Raw genomic sequence first — 26022 nt, forward strand, 5'->3', positions numbered from 1 at the left:
GTCTTTGATTGAGACAAAGCCCACATTTCTGCTATAATAATGGTTTAAAGCAAAATAACCAAGAAGGACAAATTACATGAAATATATTTGTACTGATTAAAAATATATTTGTACTTGAAAGTCAAATTCTGCATAATATGTGATGAACAAGCTGATATTTGGTAAAAAATGCAGAAAAATGTTAGTAGTTAAGTACATATTTATGCAATAGACAGTAGGCTGGCAAGTTTGGGAATGGTTCTGTACAGTAGGCTAACAATCCAATTATCTTCACAGAAATTACGATATCTTTATAGAATTACGGGGGTATGTCTGGTTTGGGTTCAATCCCAAACTGTTATTTTAATTACAGGGGTATGTTACTTGTTTACCTGTTGACATTCTCTGTCATATACAGTTCTCTTTACTTTCTTTTCAAAATTAATGTAAATACAGTATATATGTTATACAAGCTACATTGTATGTATATATGTATTCCTTTACTAGATTTAATGCATTAAAAGGATGTTATTTTTCGTTTCAGATATTTTAATTGTTTTACTTTCTTTGAAATTAATATTCTTGATATTTAACACAAACTTTATGTAGTTAAGCCATATACATTATAGCCAAGGGTAAACAACTGTCTGATTTTAGCTGCTGTATAGGAAGCATTAGTGTTAAGTCTACTCACACTTAAAACTGGCTGTTACACATTCAGTCAACAAAGAAAAGAACAATACATCAAACAACTTATAATGTAGAAAATCTAAATAAAAAAATTCATGGAAATAATATTTAAAACAAATAAATTCATGGAAAGCAATTCATTCTAGCTTTTACTAAAAGAGGTTTTTTACGCATCACAAAGAACAAAGAACATTTTGTCAGCTTTATAAAACCTCCTAAAATAGTAGGTTAATTTTAGCCGGAAAAATTATTCTATTTTAGAGAAATAGATCTAAACTGTTTTTAAACTTCAAAACTACTTAAACCTGCTGCTAACAGGATAGAATAGTGGATAAGAAAAACAAAAAGGATTGTTGAAATATTCTCAAATATTCTCAAAAAAACAAATTCAAGATAAAAAAAGTATCCTTATTTTTACTTTTACTATTTTTACATCAATTCTAAATCAGATACTCCATTAGTAATTCTGTGTTAAATCACCGCAATGGGATGCATGAAAATACTGATAGCAAGACTTTCTTGAGATATTCATTTAAATACAACAATAGTGTTACCTTTTGTATGGGGAGACACTTAGGGCACTGACACAGAGGGTGACACAGTTCTACACTGGACACCGGCGAAACATCAAATTCATCCTCATCGTCAAAGTCATTCCAACCCAGGTGGAATTTTACCTGCAATTATTAGATCATAATCTTAATGCTAAAACTTTAGCTGAAATACCAAAATCCTCACATGGAATGTACTCTTACTGTAATCACAATTACAACAACATTTTACTGCAGTATAATTAACTGTAATTGAATGTATACTCTCAATATTCAATTCAGTACACTACTTTTAAAGCAAACTATATCTAAAGAAAAGTAACAATTTCATACCTCAAATTGTCAGAGAGATTTTATTAAGTTTCCTTGAATACAATTTCCACTTTAAAATTCCAACATGGCAAAGTGAAACTAAATTATGAAATATTCCAAGACGATATCAATACGTCTTTTGTAGATTCTTACCATGGGTAGGTCTCCGTCATTGATGGCATTGTACAGTTTCTCTAACTGTCGGTTCTCCACCTGGTCAAGGGAGGTAACTACATGAGTAATAGGGGTCTGAGGTTGTGGGCTTTCCAATGCTACCTCCTTGTTTGTAACAATCTCATAGTCAACCATGCTCTGAAATTGTACAATTTTGTTTTTCAAATCCTACATTACCAAATTTTAAATGGCCTCAAAAATTATTTTTTTCAACAAAATATCACAAAACACTTGCTAAAAATTTAACATGCAGTCTGTGATCAATATTTCATAATTTTGTTTATATTAAAGAATAAGAGCCTCACTTTAGATCTGTTCCTGCTAATTTCCAGTTTCGGTATGGAGGCTGCCATTTTGAGGAGCTCCTGGACTATGGAACTCTGAGCAATATTAAAGGGCGTCTGCTTCTTTCTATTCCTCAAACTTGGCTGGGCATCATTCTCAAGCAGGATACTCACAATATTTTCTAAAACACAATTTTTATTATAATATACCACACAATCCTTTCATAAGAATGGCATAAGAAAGATAACTCTTAAATCAAGTGAGTTTTTAACGTCAACAAGAGGCTCAGGAGCATTTAAGTTCACTTGAAAGTCTGATAATGAATACATGTAACACAAAAATATGTTAAACTGATTATTTCCTGGCCCCAATACATTCACCAACATTTAGGCAGTGTACCATATTCGCCATAATTAGTGCCCCTCCCCGTATAAGTTTAAACTTGTATAAATGCCCTATCCCATGGAAATACATGTAACCGTGTTTTACAACATGTGATGCCTCTAACATCAGCAATGTATCCCATATTACATGAACTTGCGAGTCTTTTACATGTGAATCACAACATAATAATGCATCTCAAAAGTTAAAAGACATATGCATGTTTACTGTAACAGATAATGTGGCATCAGTACAGAAAGATTTAAAATATGGCTGACTTTTTTCGTCTACAACTTAAATTTTGGTTCACTAATGAGCATCCCCCCCCTTGTTTTAATTATTTAAGTGCCCTCAGAACTAATTATGGCAAATTCAGTATCTATTAAGCATGTCACAAGACTTGAAACTTATTTTTAAACATTTAAATTGAACTAGAGTATTTGTATTTGAAAATTTTTAACAAATTTAGTCAATATGACCCTTTAGCCCATCTGGTAAGTTTTTGAAAAAAAATGTCATTGAATTTGCTTCTGTAAATTTGATGAAGAAGTCCAAAATGTGAACTGTTAAGTTCACTCAATGAAAAAAGGACAAATCATACTGCATTACCCATGTTTCCATCAAAAGGCGATTAGAATAGGTCACATCTTATAAAAAAATTTCTCATCAAATAAATTTAATTTTCTTAAATAACTTCAACAATTCATATGATGTTATAGAATATTTTTCCTTACCATATCCCCATTTTGCTGCTAAATGTAGAGCTGTATCGCCACGGACATTCTGGGCGTTGACGTCCAATTTAGTTTTGGCATAATCAAGAAATACCATTGCTTTTACACACTAAAACAGGGAAATATATATAGTGTAACTTAAATACAATTTTTAGTATATAATCTTTTATTCATATGTAAGTTTTCTGAAAAACAAATTAATTTTCTTGATCATGAAGTGATGTATTTTTGCAAATATTTTGAAAACAATGAAGACTAAAAATATTGTATATGCAAAAATAAAGAACTAGTTTACAGGAATTAGATATGAAAAACCGATTTCTTTCCTCAATCCTGTTTAATATCATGGTAGCTATCGATAATACCACTTATCGTGTAGCAATTAGGGGCTATGGACAACTGATAGGGGGCTTATTCAGTGGAAAAAGTCTTATATATGGTAAGGAATACAACTTGCCGAGAGCCCACTACTTACATCCTCGTGTCCGTTGTCTACACACAAGTGTAGTGGTGTGTTGCCTTCCCCGTCAGTCTGTGTACAGTCAGCGTTAAAGTGTACCAACAACAACTGTGGAAACCAACAGTAACATTCACTATCAAGATTTATAATACTTTTATGAATTAATCTGAAATATTCTTAATACTATATGCACTATTTTTAATATCAGTGTTTTTTATCACCATTGTCTTTATTTACTTTGAAACGGGTTTTAAACTTACGATGATGTTTTGATGTCCTTTTTGACAGGCTAGATGTAGGGGCGTGTAACTGAGGTAGTCACTGGCGTTGACCAGGGCTCCATTCTTTATCAGTACATCTATCAGGTGGGCCTGACCATTCAGGGCAGCAATGTGGAGAGCTGTATGTAAAAAATAACACATAATTCAATTAATTATTTTCATTATATCTCCTTAAACTATACCAGCAAGCGCCAATCTTCAATTATAGATGCATAATATGGAAGTTATCATCATGCAAACAGTTTGAAAACTCACACAGTGAAAAAATCCCAGTTTTTAGTTAATATTATTAGTATATTGGAGATTATTATCTTTCAAATCACTTTTATTAGGAAAATAAGTTTTTACCAAACAAAAGGTAAAAGAGTCCAACCAAATAAATTCCTTATGATGATTGACTTGTTTAAGCTACCTATAAACGACGGTGTGGCCAGGGTTTTTTCTCACTTAAATGGAAATGAGGCTTTGTATCCCATATTGGAGGGAAATTTGTGAACTGTGATGAAAATTTCCAGGATAAAAATGTGAAATGCAAAATAATTTCCTTAAAGAATGGGACTCATTACTATCCATCACAAAAAGTCCCTAGAAAAGCACCTGATTGGCATATCAGTTGCCTTGGGAGAGAAGAATGCTGCTCTGTTCTGACAGAAGGTATTGAAGCAGATGAGCTAAAATTACTACTTCTTAATCTACCTTTGAATGGATGTGAATACCAAGTTCAAGTTGAAATTTACCTGTGTATCCGCGATCATCCCGAGTGTAGGCTGTGACTAGGTTGACATCAGTCCGGTGTTGGGCAGTCAGTTTGGCACATTTCTCACAGCTACATAGAGGATGACACAACTGTAACGACACCTGGTCCTGACTGTCCTGTGGACGCCGTAACATTTGGGTGACAGCCGTCTCATCACCATACTGTACATACTAAAACCATGCAGGGCACTTTTAAAACTTATTGTCAACGACAGGGGACATAATGTTCATAATCAAATGTAGACGGGGACAAAACACATCTTCAAATACGAGCAAATGGACATGATCATCATCAAATATAGACAGGGGAAATAATTATTTGGCAGACAAGGAAGATAATACATCATCATGGACAGCAATTATCATCATACAACAGATAGAAGATACAACTCTTCATTGAGAAACAGATATGGTATTAAATAATTAATCAACTTCAGAAGATTTGATGACAGTAAGATCTAATTAAAAAACAAAAACTTTCTCGTCTGAAATATGATATGGGAAAACAATTAAATAAATGTAAACAAAAATTTACCTTCCATAACAGTCCCTAAACTCTTTGGATCATATTTCATAGATCAATAAGATCTGACACAACTTTTATTACCTGAAAAAATCTGTCGACAATTGATGTTCCTCCTGACAGTGATCTACCAACTAATGTCTTCTGATCTGATGTCTCAGAATCCTGTGGTAAAGAAGAAAGAGACTTTAATTCATAAGTGTTTTGAAATAAAGCCATATCAAATTTTCATTCAATGACAATTGGGACTAAACTTTGGCAAAATATGAGCAGACTAAAATCTTTTGTGATATAACTATAATTGAATGAAATATAGATAATTTTGTAATTACTAATTGTTCAGTAGGTTTTTTCAGGGCAAAAACATTAAAATATGTACATCATCTATCAATTTGTTCTAGGAAAAAAAATGTTATCTCCCCTTGACCATTAGGTTAATTGTACAACCTACCAACCTTGATTCTGTGTGCTTTGATGGCCTCCTCCTTTAAGCGTCCAGTCCGTATATGTTCTAGGGCTGCCTCTACAGTTGTTAGGTAAAACCTTGAAATAAAACAGATCAATCAATATCAATAGATATCTAGACCAATTAAATATGTGCAGTTACTGTAATTGCAGGAAATCATAGTGAAATGTTAATACAAAATACTGTATTTTCCCTAATGAGGGCGCCGGGCGCGGGTAAATGACTTGGGGGGGGGCGGGGGGGGGGGGGGGGGGGGGTTTAGGGGGGGTGCCGTTATTTGAGACCATTTTTAGATGGGTTTTTTTCTGAAACAGACTATAGTCATCTTGCTTTTAGTTTAGTATTTTTCTGAAACTTTCTAAAACCAACTTACGTTTTGAAGAAATGTATGCACCAGAAGTATTAAACATAGGTTAAATATGTCTGTTTCACAGAATTTTGGCATTTCATGTTAGCCTGTTTGTTTATCATGCGTACACAAAATGGCAGATCGTTACTTTCGTTTTGTGGCAGATAGGAAATACCGACAAGGCACACAATAAAATGCTTAGAAATGATAACATTCCTGTTATTTAGGAACCTTTATCATAGATATACAGTAAGTATTCATAAAACCTGTATAGACATCACTGAAATGTTGTTGCCAGTTAGTCTTCATCCATACACGTGTGTGGGGCATTCAAGTAACACATTTTGTTTCCTACATGGCGTTGTGTAAACACTTGGCAAAGATGTCCTAAGTTGCCCAATGCAATAAATTTTATAGCTGATCGGATATCTGTTAAGCATCAGATTGATGTGAAACAGTATTTTATTAGCGTCTGCACTGACAAATTGTCACAATCTGGCACAAAAATTGTATGAAATTAGTTGATTTTTATCAGCCAATATTTTTATCAGCCAAAAATGTTGAGCGCCCTTTTTAGAGGAGGCGCTCTTAATAGGGAAAATACGGTTTTATATACCTTGGTAGATATGCAGACTTTAATTTGATACTCAATGCAAATCAAATACTTACGAATATTCATCATCCTCTGTTGTCTTAGAAAAGTGGAAGAATTTCATATACATCAGATTGGCAGTCCTGTAATACAAAAGTTAAAACACAATGATGTACTGTAGAATATAGGTTCCTCTGTTATATGTTTTAGATTATTTCTCCTCCTCTATTTACTCTTCCTAAAAAGATTACACAGATGTAATTATTGCAAATTTAATTTAAATCAATTTTTAATTTTTAAATGCAAAATTCATTGAACCTGAATTTAAATACAAATATAGTACAAATATGTACACTGTATATGAATATGTTGGTCCATAAAAGTCATCCTAAATCAAATGTTGTGTAGTTCTACAGATTACTCAAAAGTAATATCATTCTCTTACCTACTTTTAAGTACTGCTGTTTATAAAAATGACTTACTAGTATCACAGGTTTTCATAACTGACCCAATCATAGGATGAATTATATAATGATTGATAAGCTTACATGGATTTGGATAATCATTGTAATGTATACATACCAGTTAGGAATCTCTGACTTGACCACCAGTAAAATGAGGATAGGTAGGAAATCGTCTGTAGTCATTAACAGTGAATCTGTTGAAAAACAAATAAACAAAGATAGTAATTTAATTTAATGAATGTTTGTAAAATAAATTAAGAATTTGTGATGGTTCCTTATAGAATTACCACAGGAAACTAAGAGATCTATAACTTTTATACCTGTCATACATGTAAACAAGAGCTGTTTGAGAACAGCAAAGCTCATCTCTGGAATTTTGTAGATTTAATGCAGGTTCAATGTATTTTAACAGTATTGTAAAATATAGCAATGTTGTTAGACAACTTAACTTTTCAGCCCATTTGGCCTCTTGAAATTCTCAAAATTCAGCATTTTGCCCCTTAAAGTGATTATCAATACCCATCACGACTATAATAATTCAAAATCATTGCAGAAGTACAGTAGTACAACACTTGCACCAAAACCTAAACCTGGCTATTTATGACCATTTGGCCTCTTGAAATTCTCAAAATCCAGCACCGATGCCAGAGTGATTCCATAAGCCCCCTCTCTTCAAGAGGCGAGCTAAAAATAATACGTTGAAAAGTATTTGTGAAATAACCGAATAATCTCTCATGATTTCCAGATGCCTATGACTGAAGGTTAAGCTCTCTAAAAGTTAGAAAAAAATAAAAATAAATAATTAGAAAAACATTTATTTGAAACAGTTGCTAATAGATATATACAGTTGAAACTCGTTATCTCAAAATTCAACGGACCAACGAAAATACTTCGACTCATCCGGAATTCGACTCAAACGTAATGTCATTAGGTTTGATCAGAACGTGGTTTTTAACTGTCCTTTACAGCCGGGTACATGCCTATTACTGTGATCAGCATAATATCGTGATTTTTCCAACTTACAGGCACTTAAGGCATTCAACCTTGTTACCAGGTTTGAAGGAAATCCGTTAATATTTATTACAGTTATTGTACGGAAGTAGCAGAAACTGACTTTTTTTATGTAAGCAAAGGGCCATAACTCCACTAAATAAGGTCCGTTGAAAGTCACGATCGACTTGGCCGAGTTCTTAAGGCATTTGGCCAAATCCTTAAGGCATTTAACCTTGTTACTAAGTTTGAAGAAAATCGGTTTACATTACTAATTGCACGGAAATGGCAGAAAATAACGGTTTCAGTAATTTAAAGGGCCATAACTCCACTAAATAAGGTCCAAAGACAGTCACGATCTAACTTGGCCGAGCCCTTAAGGCATTTAAGCTTGTCACCAAGTTTCAAGAAAATCAGTTACATTTGTTACAGTTATTGCACAACAGACGGACAGACAGACAGACAGACGGACAAACCCAAATTAATATCCCCTGTTTCAGAGAAAGCGGGGGATAACAACATAGTTTATTATCTGGATGAGTTGTTTAAGTATTGGTAACATTCACTTACCACTAGTCTCACCGTTGGTCTGAGACAGAGGCTTACTGAGGATGGTCACAACTCGTTTCAGGCAAGAAAGACGCCCCATAGGAGTACTGAACTTGTTGATTCGTACCAGCTCTTTCTTGGCAGACACAATGTTTCGCATGAACTCTGACCTTATGCCAAGGTCACAGGGTTTGACATCTGTACAGTTCCGTACCATCTTGTTAACATCCGAGTCATCACTTGACATACAGGCAGTCAGTGTTTGGAACAGGTGGCGATGTAAAGCATGCATTATGTATGTCTGTGAACATGAATTTAGTTGCAAGCGGTAATAGAAATAAAGCAGAAAAAATAAGGAATAACTTTAATAGAAATAAAGCAGAAAAAATAAGGAATAACTTTACATGGCTATCAGGAATATATTAAGAATGGGACTAATTCACGTACCATGTGGTACCTAATTACGTTTATGCGGGATTGATGCTTCTATTGGCGATAGAATGATGCTTAAAGATGGTATCATTTCAGCGGGAAGATCACAAAGAGTTAGTTCTATAATCTCTGGAGATACTAGTCTCACACAAACGTTATCGGGTATCATGATCACATGGTACATGAATTAGTCCCATTAATCAAGTGAACATGAAAAATACCTGTAGTTTTTTATATAACTTTGCTGACCTCAGTAGTCATATCAAGTCCAAAATATAATACTATACTTGTGAATACTTATGTAATTTTCAACTAATATATTTTTATAGTATATTCTTTGACATGCTACTTTGCAAAATGTCAAAAAAAAATTCTTTTTAGTCATTTTTCTATAAAGACTAAAGAAGCAGACCTACCTCAACTGCTACTTTCAAATTATCCATGTCTGTCTGACTGTGCTGGGCTGTTCGTCTCTGATAACACATAAAATCAGTATTAATTGAGATAAGATAGCTTTCTCTCAAACAGTTTAATTTACAGATGTCCCCTCTACCAGTATATTTTGCCCGTATAGCCAGGTTACCGGATTTCAAGATTTTAATTAGTATAAATTAAGAAAGGAAACACCATACAAGTATATCAGGATATACAGGGATCTGGATTAGACAAGGGTCTGTTTTGACAGGTTATACTGCATATCATGGTTTTGGGGTTTTATATACAGAGATCTGGATTAGACAAGGGCCAGTTTTGACAGGTTATACTGTTTGTTCTGGTTTTGGGGTTTTATATACAGGGATCTGGATTAGACAAGGGTCTGTTTTGACATGTTATACTGTATATTCTGGTTTTGGGGTTTTATATACAGAGATCTGGATTAGACAAGGGCCAGTTTTGACAGGTTATACTGTATATTCTGGTTTTGGGGTTTTATATACAGAGATCTTGAATAGACAAGGGCCAGTTTTGACATGTTATACTGTATATTCTGGTTTTGGGGTTTTATTAGTTTAATGTCCTATTAACAGCCAGGGTCATTATTTCAAGGGCCAGGTTTGTTGGTGGCGGAAAGCTGAAGTACCCGGAGAAAAACCACCGGCCAGCAGTCAGTACCTGGCAACTGACCCACATGGGATTCAAACTCGCAACCCAGAGGTGGTGGGCTTGCAGTAATATGTCGAAACATCTTTTAACCACTGTATATTCTGGACTTAATAAATTACAAACAAATAAAGATACAAAAACATAAACTTCATCTTCGACTATCTGTTTTCAAACTTATCAAATTGTTTTATAGAAACAATGTAAAAATTAAAGGAATTTTGGTAAATATTCAATTCAGGCAACGGCTAGAAGAAAAGTACTATTAAATAGTTTTAAAGCAGTATATTTATATTCAAGTACTGAACACAATTTTAACGTAGCAAATTGCACACAAAATTTCTCATTTAATACCAGTACCTATTGTCTTTTCTATCTTATTAATTCATGTATTTTGAAAACTGCAATTGTAAATAACTGTTATTGTACGACACACAAATACTGGTATATATACAAGGTATTTTAATTTCTTGTTTTCTCATGGCAGATTTATTAACACATGCTTTTTGTAATATATATCATATTTTGTGTGTTGTATAACATTGGCTTTATTCTCTGCCATCTTGCACATTTGTAATATGTTGTCATAGGGAAGTTTATTGTAATCCTATATGCTGTTTGCATTTAGAATAAGATGAATGAATTAAATATCAATTCCCCTCCCTCCATATGACTTTTGGAAGGTGTGTGTTGGACCAAGACAGGAGACAATGGGTTGGACAAGGGTATTATTATATATCAAAATTATATGTCAACTCATCCATCAATATCATGATGGAGAACATATATAAATATTCATACACAAAGATTGATGTCTCTCAAGACATTTGTTATTTTCTTCCCATTATTTTTTTTGTCAATGGGTTATTTCAATTTAAATTTAAACCAAACTGATTAACATTTAAAGATTTTTAAAAATCACACCACTTATCACTACAAACTTTAACAGAAAGAAATATGAACTCACAACATTAGCATCTTTGAGAACAGTCTGCATGGACTTGGTGAACTGAGCACTAGCAGCATCCACTAAACTTCTGAAACTTTCCCCACGCAGTCTGGTGTAGGACAGACTGAAGGACTCAAGCAGTTTACTCAACATCTCCTCAGTCTTCTTACCACCTGTCAGAAATAAATTGATGATTTTTACCTTTTTATTCATAAATATCATGTAGATCAGCAGATAAACATAAGGAAATCCAATTATTCTTTTTTTTTTTTAAATATAGGCTTTGCATAGGAATTCAACAGAAAATACAAATGTGAATGTACATTATATTGTCTAAATAAGTATAATAAAATCATTATTCTTTCGCAAGAGAAATCTGACTATAATTCCTAAGGAGCACTTCTTAGAAGAGGAATAGTTTTGGATGAACAAACAAGGTTTTTTTCTGACCAGGGGAGATACATGAAAAACTGATCAGTTCTTAGATAAATTCCATACCTGGATGTCCAAACAGAAGTTCCTTGCAATCATCAAATGATGTAGGTCTTTTAGTGATTTTTTCTTCCTGGTCATAGCCTGTGTCTAAGTATAACAATCAAAGTACTGAGACTTAAGCCTAAAAAACGTTACAAATCAAGAATTCTTATTTGCATTGATAACATAAATGATAAATCTCAATGAACAACAGCATGGCCATCAATTGTTGTTAAATTACAATGGTAAAGAAATTTTTTATACACCTTTTTAGAGATAATTTTCTATTTCCTTCTACTCAAAACAAAGAACATGCTTTATGCGATACAATAATCAAAAGACATTGTTCCTTAGATGAATAAATTTGATATTGGTGAACATCATATCATACACACCATGTAAATTCCCAGTTGGACAACTATAAATTCCAGGTAAAAGTGTTGTGTTATAAATGCAAGCACTCATAAGATGACAAAATACTAGTACATCATGTACTTCATTATTGATAAACAAATAGCAAACCACAAAATAGGGTCAACCATGAGTCAATGATTTATAAATATTTCCTTCTCTCTTTCTTTTGAGAAAATGGCAACAAAATGTCATTTGTCACTCCAAGATTTTGTTATTATGTGTACCTTGTATTTATCAGATTTTGTTTTTATGTGTACCTTGTATTTATCAGATTTTGTTTTTATGTGTACCTTGTATTTATCATATCCTTTAAACCCCTTTATGGCAATCTTCAATTTACTCTGACAACATCAGTTGGATAGTATCCTATATATAACTTCTTCGTGCATATGCATATAATTTCTTTCATTCCTGCATATTTAATCGATATTGATTGAAAGGCTTTTTTGTATCATTAGCAATGTCCATGACGCTAGAGCGCGTCATGAAATTTGCCTTCCTCCAGTTGGTATTCATATTGACTATGAATGCCAACTGAAAGCCAATGCTTAATATTTACAACCTGAACTCACTCAAGGTTATCTGTATTTAACACAATATCATAAGCCACCTTTATTTCAAATTATTTTGTAAATGTTGAAAATATCAAAATACATTTTAATTTTCATGTATACTTTTCAAGCCATCATTTGGTATTTTTTTAGGTATTTTATTTCAACATAAGTATGGTAATTTAACACTGTTTGTGTCCGCTTTTATCATAATGATGGAATTCAGTCTGATTTATGAAAAATAGATTGTGGTATTGTATTACCAGGTAATGCATTGTGGGGGAATATACACAAAGAGTAAATTCTGCAATCATATTTTGAATAATAATAAGGTACATGTATCAAACAAGAAAGAGTGTCTCATTAAATTCAGTGTATTCAGTGATTTCATTCTGATGTACTGAAAATAAAGTTTCTGTGGGTTTTTTTTATTTGTATATGATTTTCATATGTATTTGAGAAAAAGTCAAAAAAGATTATTTCAAGGCCATAACATTAATTACAAAAATGATCATGCTTCACATGTATGTATGGATTTCATTATTATAGTGACACTCCCAAAGTTGCATCTTTGTTAGGCTAGCGAGATGCAAACAACATATTTCATTTTGAACATTAATTTACATTAATGAGATGGTTTTGTATGTTTATTGGAACCAAGAGATGAAAATGTTATACCCAAAAATATTACCGGTAGCTGTTAGGCAGATTTCTATTTTCAGAAAACAGATACTGTGTGTTATATGAAAATTAAGCTCAATTCAAAGCTTTGTGTATCTATCAGCAGTCAAATGTCTTGTGACCAACTTTGATATTAATTATTTCAACAATATTCAACTGATCACAGAAAAACAATATATAAGTTCATTTGACGTTCTTCTTCATCAAAATTCTTATAAATAAAAGAAAAAATTTTAAAATAAAGAAAGCAAAAATCTTAAATTCATTAAAAAAAAGTATTTTGTACCACCCTCTTGTGTTGCTCACTTATGTATGCAAGTAAAACCATGCACACATAGTTGCAGCCTTATATTGTCTTTTACCTTAGGTCTGTTTTCAAAAACATTATTCGATGAACAAGGAAAGAAACTTTAATTAATTTACTTTTTTTAAATCATAACTTTTAGGTCCATAAGACTTAGATAGCAAGATCAGTAGCAGAGATTAACAAATATTAAGTTAGATGGGGGAGTCACCAGTGAGTATAGATTGTGGGGACAGCAGTCAGCTGGAAGGTAAGGTACTAGCCTAGATGTGTATTAGGTGTCATTATACACATGCAGGCACAGGGGGAGTAGGGAGGGTGAGGTGGAGGGGTGAGATGTAATACACAGTATAGGTCAACAGCATTTAAATTAGAGGAGAAGGGCGAGATGTAGTACAGTATAGTATAGGAGTATAGGTCAACGGCATTTAAATTAGCGTGTCATAGGTCAATGGCATTTAAATTACTGAGTTGAAAGGTTACTGAAAGTAATCCCTATGACTCAAGGCATACAAAGTACGGCTGAAGTCAAAAACCAATGTATTCCATCACTACATGTTTAATTTGTTGTTTTATCTACATTTCAACATCCTGAAAATCACCATTTAAGACCTAACTGAATGACCGGTTGGTTCCAATCCTGTTAATTTCTTCCAAAGACCAATCTTATAAAATATTACCATTATGGTCTTCAGTTTCTGTTTTTACATAAGATGTCTCCACATATAACACTAACATTAAATCTTCATTTAGCTGAGTTCTTTTCAATGTGATATAGCTAATTAGTATGAATATGATCACACTATAATGATAATGTACTTCAAACTTACTTAGTGAAATTGAATAATATTGAATTTTAGTTTTAAAATTAGCTTCCCCTAGCAATACAATTATAATAGTGATTACTTGCCAAATGATTTCCTAAAAAGTCTGGCTGAAGATAAGACATTGTCAAATAATAATCCAATGTTATCATAGATATCATTGTTTATCAGACAAGAGCTAACAGCCCAGTGCATGTGCACCAAAACTTACCCACACCACTCCTATTGAGCATACAGTTAATACACAGGACCCGGAAACTTTCATTATTATTGTTATAGAAGATTTCTTCAAACAAGATGGGAACCTGTAATAAAACATTGACAACATAAAAAACATTGACAATTCAACAATACCTTTATAATATTTTAAAAGAAGCCAGCATAAAAACAAACCACAATATCAGGTATGTTTATTAAAGTTTTTTCTTGATACATTTCTGGAATAAGAATTGATAGAAGAATAGATTGAATCTTTGAGTACTGATCAAATACCAAATTTCATATTAAAACTAGAACTGTCTATTGGACTAACTAATCCACCTCAACATGTTAAAAGTTCACTGAGATGGGATGGGACCCAACCTTGTCATAGGTGGCCAACAGATTTGACTCAAAATGACGATAAATTATTTAAGTAATTAAATAAAAGTTAACTAACGTGATACTGCTGTATAATCATTAATGACCCTACTTACTGTTTTAGCTTGGACCTCATCTGTTGGCAAGACGTTGACATTTCCATTGCTGATGTTCAGTTTCTGAAAAGGTATGGTTAACACATGAGACCATTGAACAAGCATCCTGTTAAGGCTACAGCTGATTTTCATGACTGATCAGGAACGGTACATAAAGCATGCATTCTGGTGGTTAATCTTGCTTATTCATAAATTTCACTACCAAATCACAGAAAATTGAAAAGTATGACTTTCAATATGGTTGCTAAGCATTAAACACCACTGATATTCATAAATAAAGAATCACTACTATGTACCAAGTTAACTACACTTTGTATATGGAATCCTGGTTCCAGTCACAATTTCTCACTCAAAACAAAAAGCACTGACTTAAATCAAAATTTAAAAATGTTCTCCTTATGTAACTTATAATGTGAATATTTCTTACTTATTCGTAGGTCTGTTTATGACTTAAGTTTGTTTCAAGAAATTGAGGTCTTTAATGATGTACATGTATACCTTGTTGGACCAACTCTTGAATTCCTCACCGCCATCACTCAATGGTACTACAACATGCTCAGTGATGTCTTCACGAGAAAAACTCAGCTCTTTCACAACAGTGGAATACTTTGGTACACACAACTTAGAAAAAGAAAATATAACAAGAGGCCCATGGGCCTTAATGGTCATCTGACTCATGGCACAAAATAACAAAGTCATAGTATAAAGTATTGGTTAACGATTAATATAAACAATAGAAGGAACACCGTAGTTGAATATGTAAGTTTCTGAAATAGGTAAATGTCATTTGTTGAACAAACTTGGTAGCCCTTCATCCATATATGGTTGTAACCCATTCAAGGATTAATATAAGGAGGAGTCAGATTTTAAAGCCAAATTTCAGCAAAGCTCCCATTTTGGACCTCAACCGTACTATCCCCATGGGTCTTAGCTCGGTCCTTTATAAAATATGATTGTCCTCACCTAAAGTTCCCCCTTCTGAATCAATTAAAACCCCTATAGACCAATTTCCATTGAGATTGGAGACTGAACCCGAAAACAGGAAATGGGCAAGCGGCCATCTTGGAATACCAAAATCTTTACGAAAAAGTTTGTTTGTTGTTCGGCATCAATTAACACCCCTATAGACCAATTTTCATTGAGATCGAAGACTGAAACCTTAAAACAGGAAGTGGGCCAGCGGCCATCTTGGAATACCAAAATCTTTACGAAAATGTTTGCATGTTGTTCAGCATCAATTAAAACCCCTATAGACCAATTTTCATTGAGATCAGAGACCGAAACCTGAAAACAGGACGTGGGCCAGCTAAAATTATGAAAATTAGCCCTTTTGGGGCCCCACCCCTCAGCCCCTAGGGGTCGGACCAGACTCATTTATATAACATATGATTGCCCTTCCCCAATAATGTTTCACACCAAATGTGGATGAAACCCATCCAAGGATGAAGGAGGAGTAGGATTTTAAAGCTAAAATTAAGAAAATTTGCCCTTTTGGGGCCCCGCCCCTCTGACCCTAGGGGTCGGACCAGGCTCATTTATATAAAATATGATTGTCCTTCCCTAATGATGTTTCACACCAAATATGGATGAAATCAACTCAAGGATAAAGGAGGAGTAGGATTTTAAAGCTTAAATTCAGAAAATTTGCCCTTTTGGGGCCCCACCCTTCAGCCCCTAGGGGTTGAACCAGGCTCATTTATATAAAATATGATTATCCTTCCCAAATGATGTTTCAAACCAAATATGGATGAAATCCATCCAAGGATGAAGGAGGAGTAGGCTTTTGTAAAAAAAAGTCTTACGCACGACCCACGGCGCACGACGACGGACAAAACATGATGACAATAGGTCATCCTGAAAAAATGTATATAAAACTGAAATACATATGTACATTTTACAAATACTGCACAACAATTTTATAAACATTTTCAAGTAATGCATTTACTGCTCTCTGTCAGATAGTTTTAAAAGATAAAATAGAATGCTTTACATTTTTATGATTTAATTTTTTAAGACTCCTTAAAATATGGTAATTTTTGATTAAAAACTCTAACCTGATACCATGCATAGTCACTGAGCAATAATATAATCAATATAAAGAGTAACAATTTTCTCTGCAGAACATCACACTGTCTTTAATCCTAATTATATGCATTCTGTGGTTACTTTATAAAGTTACTTTAATTTGTTACTTGATATTAAAAATTGGAAGGAGTCTCATATTTCTATAAATTGTAACGATATATGAAATATAATTTAAACTTCTAACCTTATTGATACAAAAGTCTGATTTAAAGAATATTTTATACATTATGCCTCAATTGCTTGAATACACTTACCGTCCATCGCTTGCTAGTGGCTTCCTCATATATATCTGTAAACTTTGTTGTGAGGGTGAGAAAAAATGGGTTGTCATAAATATCCTCATCATATCTATCCATCCTTAAGGTTCATAGACGGACCAGGTTTAGATTATTTACTTCTTCTTTTTTTTCTATCAACCCATAGCTGTGCAGCTTTCAGACTGTATTAAAAATCACAAATTGGATTTAGTCAGAATAAAGCCTTTTGTTTAAAAATCCTACCCCAATCCCTGTAATTTCTTCATTAAATTGTCAAAGTGATATTAATTCCGACATTAACGGAACCAACAATGTACCATGCATCAGTTTCATCAGCATTCCTTTATTTTTAGAAGAACAGGGAAAATACACATATGATTCCTGTCGACTGCCCTGACCGGTAACTCAGGCTCCGGTGTGAAAAACTATGGCTCTACCAAATGAGCCAAAGAAGCAGACTCTGTCAGCTGAGTAACAGAGTCTGAAACCTTATTTAACACTATTTACAAACCACATCGACCTGCTCCTTTTACATTAACATAAATCCCTTATGCTTAAAAGTCTTAACATAAAAACAAGAGGCCCAGAGGGCCTGTATCGCTCACCTGGTTTGTAATGCCAAGTAATGTTCTGAATACAGGTTCATTGTTTCTATTCTGAAAGAATTTTAATATTATCCTCTAATTCCCCTATTGGGCCCCGCCCCTCCTGCCCCCAGCGGGTGAGAGGCAAAATTTATACAAGTTCTGTTCCCCTTCCCCCAAGAATGTTACTGGCCAAATTTGGTTACAATCCATGCAAAACTCTAGGACAAGTAGCAATTTATAGGAATTACCTCTATTTCCCCTATTGAGCCCCGCCCCTCTTGTCCCCGGGGGGGTCAGAGCCAAAATTTATACAAGTTCTGTTCCCCCTCTCCCAAGAATGTTTGTGGCCAAATATGGTTACAATCCATTCAGAACTCTATGACTAGTAGCGATTTAAAGGAAATGTTTATGGATGGACGACGGACACCGCACCATGACATAAGCTCACTGGCCCTTCGGGCCAGGTGAGCTAAAAAAATCACAAAAGTGAGCAGAAAATCTCATAATCTTATCTTAATCTAAGCAACAACTAAAACTGCCAGTTATGGCAAGCCGTTTTGATATTTAATACATAATAGCTTAAGTTAAAAAGTTATTTAGCTTTAAGTTAAAAAGATTTCAACTTAAGTTCAAAAGATTTCAACTTAAGTTCAAAAGATTTCAACTTAAGTTCAAAAGATTTCAACTTAAGTTAAAAAGATTTCAACTTAAGTTCAAAAGATTTCAACTTAAGTTCAAAAGATTTCAACTTAAGTTAAAAAAAACTTACATAATCAAACTTTTTTTAACTTAAGTTGAAATCTTTTCAACTGAAGTTGAAATCTTTTCAGCTTAAGCTGAAATCTTTTTAACTTAAGTTAAATAACGTGATAATGCAAAATATTCTTTTTCTAACTTAAGTTGAAAAGATTGTTGCACTATGATAATGCAAAAAGAATTTGTCTTAAGTTAGATTTCTCATTTTTGCATTAACACTTATTTTAACTTAAGTATAAAAATATATCGATCGCACTTCCATCGAAATTGTGATCATGCAAAAAAGGTGAAGTCAACTGTAAATCGCCTTTGGACTAGTTCAATATACTCATCCAATGATAACACTCCATACATAACATCCAATCACAGTCGCCGTTTCGAAACTGCTTTGCGTGCGATGACAACTGCGTAACAAAATGGCAGCCCTCGCCCTCAATATTTATATGCCGAGTACCCATTTCACGTTGCATTTTTCTGTTAATTGTTAAGTAAAATATTTATTTAGCACATTCTCCTGTTGCTCATCTAAAAAATTGCATTTGTTAAAAAGTCAAATTAGACCAGCTACAATTAATCACAACCAAGCTGAAAAGTTTTTTTAACTTAATAAGCTGAAAAGTTGTTTTTTTACTTAAGTAGAAAAGTTTTTTTAACTTAAGCTGAAAAGTTTTTTTTAACTTAAGCTGAAAAGTTTTTTTAACTTAAGCTGAAAAGTTTATATATATACCAGGTTTTTTTAACGAAAAATTATTCGTAAGGCATTATTCAAATCCAGCACCTTTATTTTCTTATTAGCAAAGTGGCTATCTTGAAAAATAATGGAAGGCGCCATATTTACAATGTCTTCTAGACGGAAAACATTTCTTGTTGGGGTTACCTTGAAGTAGTTGATTTGATACCATTCAAATATTAATCTGAATTGCTGATAGCACATCGTCGGCCATTTTGTTTTATGCAATATGGCTGTTCAAGCTTGTCGGGAACACGTACAAATGGACTAGCCTAACCCATTATAAATATAAGGGGATGTCAGGTAGAATATTGGAAATACGATTTACTTATTTACAACCAGATTTTTTTAGCTTAAGTTGAATAAGGTTTATTTGCATTATCACTTTTTTCAGCTTAAGTCAAAAAGATTTCAACTTAAGTCAAAAAGATTTTTTTTGACTTAATTGAAAAAAAGTGATAATGCAAAAAAACTTTTTTAAACTTAAGTTGAAATCTTTTTAGCTTAAACTAAAATCTTTTTAACTTAAGCTAAATAACTTTTTAACTTAAGCTATTATGTATTAAATATCAAAACGGCTTGCCATAGCCAGTATGTCACAGCAAAAGTTTTTATACAATGTGTTCATGTGATATCCTTTTTAGTAGACTAGAGTTCTGCAGAAACATGTGTATAAGTCTATGTGTCTTTCGTCTTAGATAAGATCTTTGTGGGGAAACCTCCTGTGGTTTTATGCACACGTCCGAGTAACCTGTCAATCTGTCAACCATAAACTATAGAAAATAAGTAATAACTAAAATATCCATAAATAGAGATACAGATGTAAGACAACCATTTTGTGGCATATACAGCCAGTGCGTATGCATATGAGAGGAGAAAAACATCAAATAACACTCACTGAACAGTGTCGAGTAAACATGATCATCGACACAATAATGGATTTTTTTTGTGAACGTAACGTTATGACATTCCATCACTGTCATAAAATTTGAGAAATAAATTAATCGTCAGTCTAAAAATTAAATATTGGTGTATTCACTGACCGATATGGTGCATATTTCTCGCCATATTTTACCTGTATGTGTGGCGAGTGCTCTGTATTTTTCGGGCATCCGCTCAATATTTACTTTCGTACCTTGTTCTTTCTGCTTGGAATGATTTTCCTCCCTCTTCAGGAAGGAGAGCTACACACAAGGGAGACAACTTCTGTCATATCCAACTGGGCTGCTTTCGATTATGCGGTTTGACTGGTTGGGCCTAGTTGCTCGTTTATGAATAAAAGACGGACCTGGTGATTTTATATTGTTTTCAGACGAGCTTTGACAAAGCCATCACAGGCCTGTATCAAAATATGCAGGTCCGTTATGATATTTACTCGAAATAATGGCATTAACAAACAGTCCAACCGGTTGTTCCGAATAAACGAAAACGGCCCTTGAGTCTTGAGTTGGATAGGCCTACGTCATGTTTTATTCAAATTTTCAACTTACTATCATAATTTTGTTTTAACAAGACTTTCTTGAAATTCAAAAGTTATTATTATCATTATTTCATGAAACTTTATTTCCTCCAGGTGGAGATACAAAGTAAATCGACATAAAAAGAGAAGAAAGAGAGAAGTTCAATTAGTATAAATAAAAGAGTAATATGCAAGACATTACTTTTTTAAGCGAATTTTTATCAAAGTCACTTTCACGGATGGAATAAACGCAAAGCGTTCAAGATGAACCGAACCGATTTCATCAGGTATATCTTTCTAGCAGCATCATCCTGGAAAGGGACTCCTGCCGTTTCGCCTAAAAGGGTTCCAGCAAATGAAATGTCAATGCCTGTAAATGTAAATGGAAGTCAATAGTGAAGACCGCAATATTATCTACGGAAAACTCGACCTTAAAAGTCCGTACGACAAATGCTCCGGTTGTATGTACATACATCATTCATCCTACAAACCGTACGTCATGTTGCAAGCAGCAATAACATCCTTATTGGGTGTTCAGGTCATTTACTCCTTGTGCTCCTCGTTTACATTATCAGTCACCCATGACATTACTTGATGTGTTTTGTGCCATCAGCCCTTCCATGACGCAATAATTCATTTCTGCTCTAGCTGTTATCATTCCAGATTTCTACAGGAAATCATGACTGAATTCGGACCTTGTGTCTTCAACACTATCATAAGCAAAAATGACAATTTATTTGCTGTAACCCTTTTAGGTGAAACGGCGGGAGTTCCTTTCAAGGATGATGCTGCTAGAAAGACATACGATGAAATCGGCTCGGTTCATCTTGAACCCTTCGTGTTTATTCCATCCGTGAAAGTGACATTGATAAAAATTCGCGCAAAAGAGTAATGGCTTACCTATTACTCTTTAATTTATACTATTTGAACTTCTCTCTTTGTTCTCTCCTTTTATGTCGGTTTATATTGTATCTCCACCTGGATTAAATAAAGTTTGATGAGTTTGAATCGACAGGTTGGATGCTCAGAAACATAATATGTATCAGTGAGGCTATATGGGTATGTTTCTGGTATGCTTTTTTTTATTAAGATACATACAGAAGAGTTGGTCACATGTAAAATAGTTTCTACCCAGTATATTATTATATTGAATATACCCAGTTTTATCAACAAACTATAATGAAATCCTTAATCTAAACTCATCAATTGAACGCAAATAATTACACAGAAGTGATATCCTACCTTATATTCACAATATTTTCATTTATATTGTATAAATTTCATTTACATTCAATAATTCTAAATCTATATTGTAATATAGTTTGTATATATGTTCAATATTTTAGCATTTGTATTCGATATTTCGCATTTGTGTTTGAAAAAGTTATTTGCATTTAAAAACAAATATTTATATTCTTAAATTTTTATTCAAAAAGTTGTAATTAGAATTAGTAAATTTGGACTCACCAAGGTCATACGTGGGTGTCAATAGACCATTGATAGACGTTATAAGGGTAGAATCTATAAATAAAAAAATATGTAATAATGATTTACCTTATAACTAGACCCCTAAAACGTCTACGAATGATTATTATGACTCTGGTGAGTCCAAATATTGAAAAAGTAACTTGACATAGCCTATATATTGACAATGGCGTTAATGAAATTAGAGATTTAATCTCTGATAGGACCTGTGCACAGCAAAATAACCAATACCTTTAGATATACTAATAATGTGAATATGGATTGGAGGAAACATTTTTCTTTAAACAATTTACCTACCAGATACCGCATTTACAAATTCGTGTGATTTAGATCACAATGAGCCTGTCTTGAATAGTTGATGATGTAACCCTCTGAGACGCTGACTTGTGAGTGACCGCTGGACACTGTACATGTAGGTGTGAACATGTGTGCTTCACCACGGGGGTCACCTTATGTCTCCACGTGATACTTACGGACAGGTGTGTCTGTATGCTAGAGCGTAATTAGAAGGCCATTGGTATTTACCGTTAGATGACCCTTTATTGATAGCAATTGGTTGATGTTTTCAGGTGACAGTTGGTTGTTGGAGCTCGTTATAACAAAAACATATAGGCTATTATGTTTCTGGATATACTAAGTAACTCATTATGTACAAGGCACGTATGAATATATACACTTAGAAAATTAAGAATATTAATCAAATTGATATTAATTAAATTGATGCAATCAAGATTTTTAACCACAGATCGGTCAATTTTTGAAATTTTAGAAAAGTCATAAGGGTTTTTTTTCCGTACCCCGGTCACGAAATATAAAGGATTTGTAAGGATCCACCTGCGGCCTTGCGATATCATATATAAAGAAGATGGGAAACCACTGTCCCTAATGGATCAAAAAGCATCCCTCCTTACAAATTTGCTTCCAGTTCATTAACTTAGACAAACCTCGTCACCACAAGTCTCAGAAAAACTGAAATGCAAACTTAAAAACGCATCACAAGGGGACACAGTTTATCTATGTTCTGTTACCAGTGTACCCAAGGTAAAGCGACATGAAGTAACATTAATTATGTATACCTGGACTTCATTAACCATGTACATGTATTCTGTCATATGGTCACACACGGTCGCCAATTGTCCACCTGTATGTTAGGACACAGTGGACAGAAGCTACAGAAACATATAGGAAGGTCAATGTCTCCCTCTCAGGTCAGTTGAAGGGAAACAGCTGAGTCGGGAAAGTACCCGGTAAGTAGTAAATATTTACATATAAGATTGAGTATAAGGTTATAAACACATATATAGATTCTATACATGGTATGTGTTTCTATGCAATGACACAAAAACATATCATATCTCTTATACACATTTTTGTATGTTTCTGATTGATAGATATCTATACATATCCGTATAATACAGTAAAATATTATATTTATAAATAAATTTAATATTATGAAAATTATAATATGCAATCATATGAATGTCTGCTCTGAAGATTATATTGAATAAGTTATCTCTTTGATCATCTGCTTCATCTATGGTTTACTTATAACGCATTCATATTGGAATCATCGATCATCCAAGGGTTCCGATCACTCACGATCTCTTAACTTCTGGACTATCTCGTAGTAAAACTGAAGGCAGCTCAGGTGAACCAATCTGAACCAATCACAGGTCTGCAAAAAAATCTTTGAAGACTACAGAGAGAGCGACGCCCAACTTCATAGCCTCACAGTCAACCACAGTGTACCGTTATACGGCTCTTTTGAATGACCCAAATACCTGTTCTGTTGCCTCCAGTTTTACTATGAGATAGTCCAGGGGTGTAGAGATCGTAAATGATCGTAACCCCTGTAGTATCGAGGATGGTATATTGGCGGGATTTTCGTTCAGAAAAGAGGATGTAAATGTATCATGAACACCTGGAGAATGTAGTTAGTTGCGGTGCTTACTATCCTAAATTAATGTAAAATTGTTGGCGCGAAAAAAGGTTAAAGCAAGATCATCACCAAGACGTTTTGTATACAATGGACAAACTGACATCCTGCATGTGTGCACTGACATTCATATATATATTCAATTAAGTATAGTGTATATATATGAATTAAGAACGTATACTACCGTATTCATATTGAATACAGATTTAATTTTTTGCTTTATCTTTACAGGCAAAACCTTTTCTTTAACATGGATATCATAAAGTTCGGTGGGCTCTCAATTTCAAACGTAGTTGCAAAAGAACATCTTAGTCTTTACGACAGGTATGATTTAATCATGCCTCACTTTGTGGATCAACGCCATATTGACTACGATATTGGTGAAAACAATGGACTTCCCGTACATGTTGGCCATGGATCGTTTGGAAACGTGTTTCGAATCCGATTTACGGATAGACGTTGTTCGGATACTAAGATTTGCATAAAAGAATTCTCGGAACAGCACGGAACTAAAACTGAAGCCATTGAAGAGGCAAGAAAGTTGTTGTTTCTTTCGGACACCGGTTACGCGCCTGTTTGTTTTGGCCTTATAGAATTCATAAATCAGACAAAAAATTTGAATAGCTATGGAATTATTCAGGAGTTCATCGGTGAAGGTGAAACACTTCACAAGTTTCTTCGTCTCAGTAAAAACAAAGTCAGCAAAGCCGATTGGATTAGCATTGCTTTCCAACTGGCTCACGGACTGGACAAATTCCACGACAAACGGATATTGGTCAACGATATAAAAGCCAATAACATTGTCATGTATACGCGTAAGCAGGGCCACAGACTTAAGTACATCGACTTTGGACTCGCGTCTTATCGAACTGGACGCACGTTTCATCCTCCGTCAGAAAAGTTGGCGCGTTTGCGACATTTGGCACCGGAAGTGCGCAAAGGATTTCGGACAAACGAGTCTACAGACGTGTATAGTCTTGGATGCCTAATGCGACAAATTAACGTTTATGGAAATATTAAAGACTTGCTGCTTATCAGTCACATGTGTACCCGTGAGGTACCAAAGATGAGGCTCTCTGCTCATGCTACTAGGATTCTCATCGAAAATATTGTTGACGAGTGAGGTTATATGTGCATGGATGTCATCCTGATTTACCAGAACTACTTTCCTTACTGACGGAGTGAAACGAAACGGGGTGTATTTTTTTCATACCGGAGACGACCACTGAACGACAAATGATTTCGGACTATCGCGTATAGAGATGTTTTATTACTGTCGGTTATGTCGCACAAAGAGCAGCCATGCAACATGCAACTTGACCACCAGCAGTTTTTTTTCGTTGCACCGGTGCGATATCGTTAATACTAAGCCGTCATTCAAAGGTCATTGGATATTTTTCTGTAACAATTTACTTATTCAGTTATGACTTATGTGCATGCATAAAATTTCCTGTTTGTCTGCCCATATTTTACTATGACGTAACGACAGAAAATATGATGTCGACGTGACGTCAGGGTTGAGGAATTGCTTACAAGGTGCGATTCAAAGTTTAATGCGAAACGTTTGTGACTTTGAAATAATACAATGATAGTTATATGTAATTCGTATGCAAACAGGAAACCGTGTGAGGGTGTTTGTGTGCGTGTACATGTATATCATTATATAAAGAGATTTTTAAAGAATGATATTTCGGTGATTTCAGTATGCATACAGATACTTTTTTATTGATACTTTTTAGACACTAACATTATTTACATTATTTTTA

General features: G+C 33.9%; 2 protein-coding genes across 4 annotated transcripts in view; one reads left to right on the top strand and one right to left on the bottom strand.

Annotated features, from left to right (window-relative positions):
* LOC138315593 (ankyrin repeat domain-containing protein 27-like) overlaps window positions 1-20579 on the bottom strand; it is a 60510-nt gene extending 39931 nt beyond the window's left edge. Inside the window, exons 1-21 of one of the 3 annotated variants that reach the window (XM_069256728.1) lie at window positions 20452-20579; window positions 17301-17485; window positions 15460-15582; window positions 14962-15024; window positions 14478-14571; window positions 11517-11600; window positions 11037-11191; window positions 9385-9441; window positions 8558-8837; window positions 7116-7191; window positions 6611-6676; window positions 5582-5669; window positions 5211-5291; window positions 4585-4774; window positions 3827-3966; window positions 3582-3674; window positions 3107-3215; window positions 2012-2172; window positions 1686-1844; window positions 1224-1346; window positions 674-685 (exon numbers count right to left, since the gene is read on the bottom strand). In XM_069256728.1, coding sequence (XP_069112829.1) covers window positions 674-685; window positions 1224-1346; window positions 1686-1844; window positions 2012-2172; window positions 3107-3215; window positions 3582-3674; window positions 3827-3966; window positions 4585-4774; window positions 5211-5291; window positions 5582-5669; window positions 6611-6676; window positions 7116-7191; window positions 8558-8837; window positions 9385-9441; window positions 11037-11191; window positions 11517-11600; window positions 14478-14571; window positions 14962-15024; window positions 15460-15582; window positions 17301-17402 — 2256 coding nt within the window. In that variant the 5' untranslated portion in view covers window positions 17403-17485; window positions 20452-20579. The remainder of the gene's footprint in view (window positions 1-673; window positions 686-1223; window positions 1347-1685; window positions 1845-2011; window positions 2173-3106; window positions 3216-3581; window positions 3675-3826; window positions 3967-4584; window positions 4775-5210; window positions 5292-5581; window positions 5670-6610; window positions 6677-7115; window positions 7192-8557; window positions 8838-9384; window positions 9442-11036; window positions 11192-11516; window positions 11601-14477; window positions 14572-14961; window positions 15025-15459; window positions 15583-17300; window positions 17486-20451) is intronic. The other 2 variants (XM_069256729.1, XM_069256731.1) reach the window with 2 other exon arrangements.
* A 3927-nt stretch (window positions 20580-24506) lies between these two features.
* On the top strand, window positions 24507-26022 carry LOC138316995 (uncharacterized). Its single transcript, XM_069258629.1, has one exon. It carries the CDS (start codon window positions 24507-24509, stop codon window positions 25377-25379), a length of 873 nt encoding a protein of 290 aa, XP_069114730.1. The 3' UTR covers window positions 25380-26022.

Source organism: Argopecten irradians, chromosome 2 (genome assembly GCF_041381155.1).
Source record: "Argopecten irradians isolate NY chromosome 2, Ai_NY, whole genome shotgun sequence".
Lineage (NCBI taxonomy): Eukaryota > Metazoa > Mollusca > Bivalvia > Pectinida > Pectinidae > Argopecten > Argopecten irradians.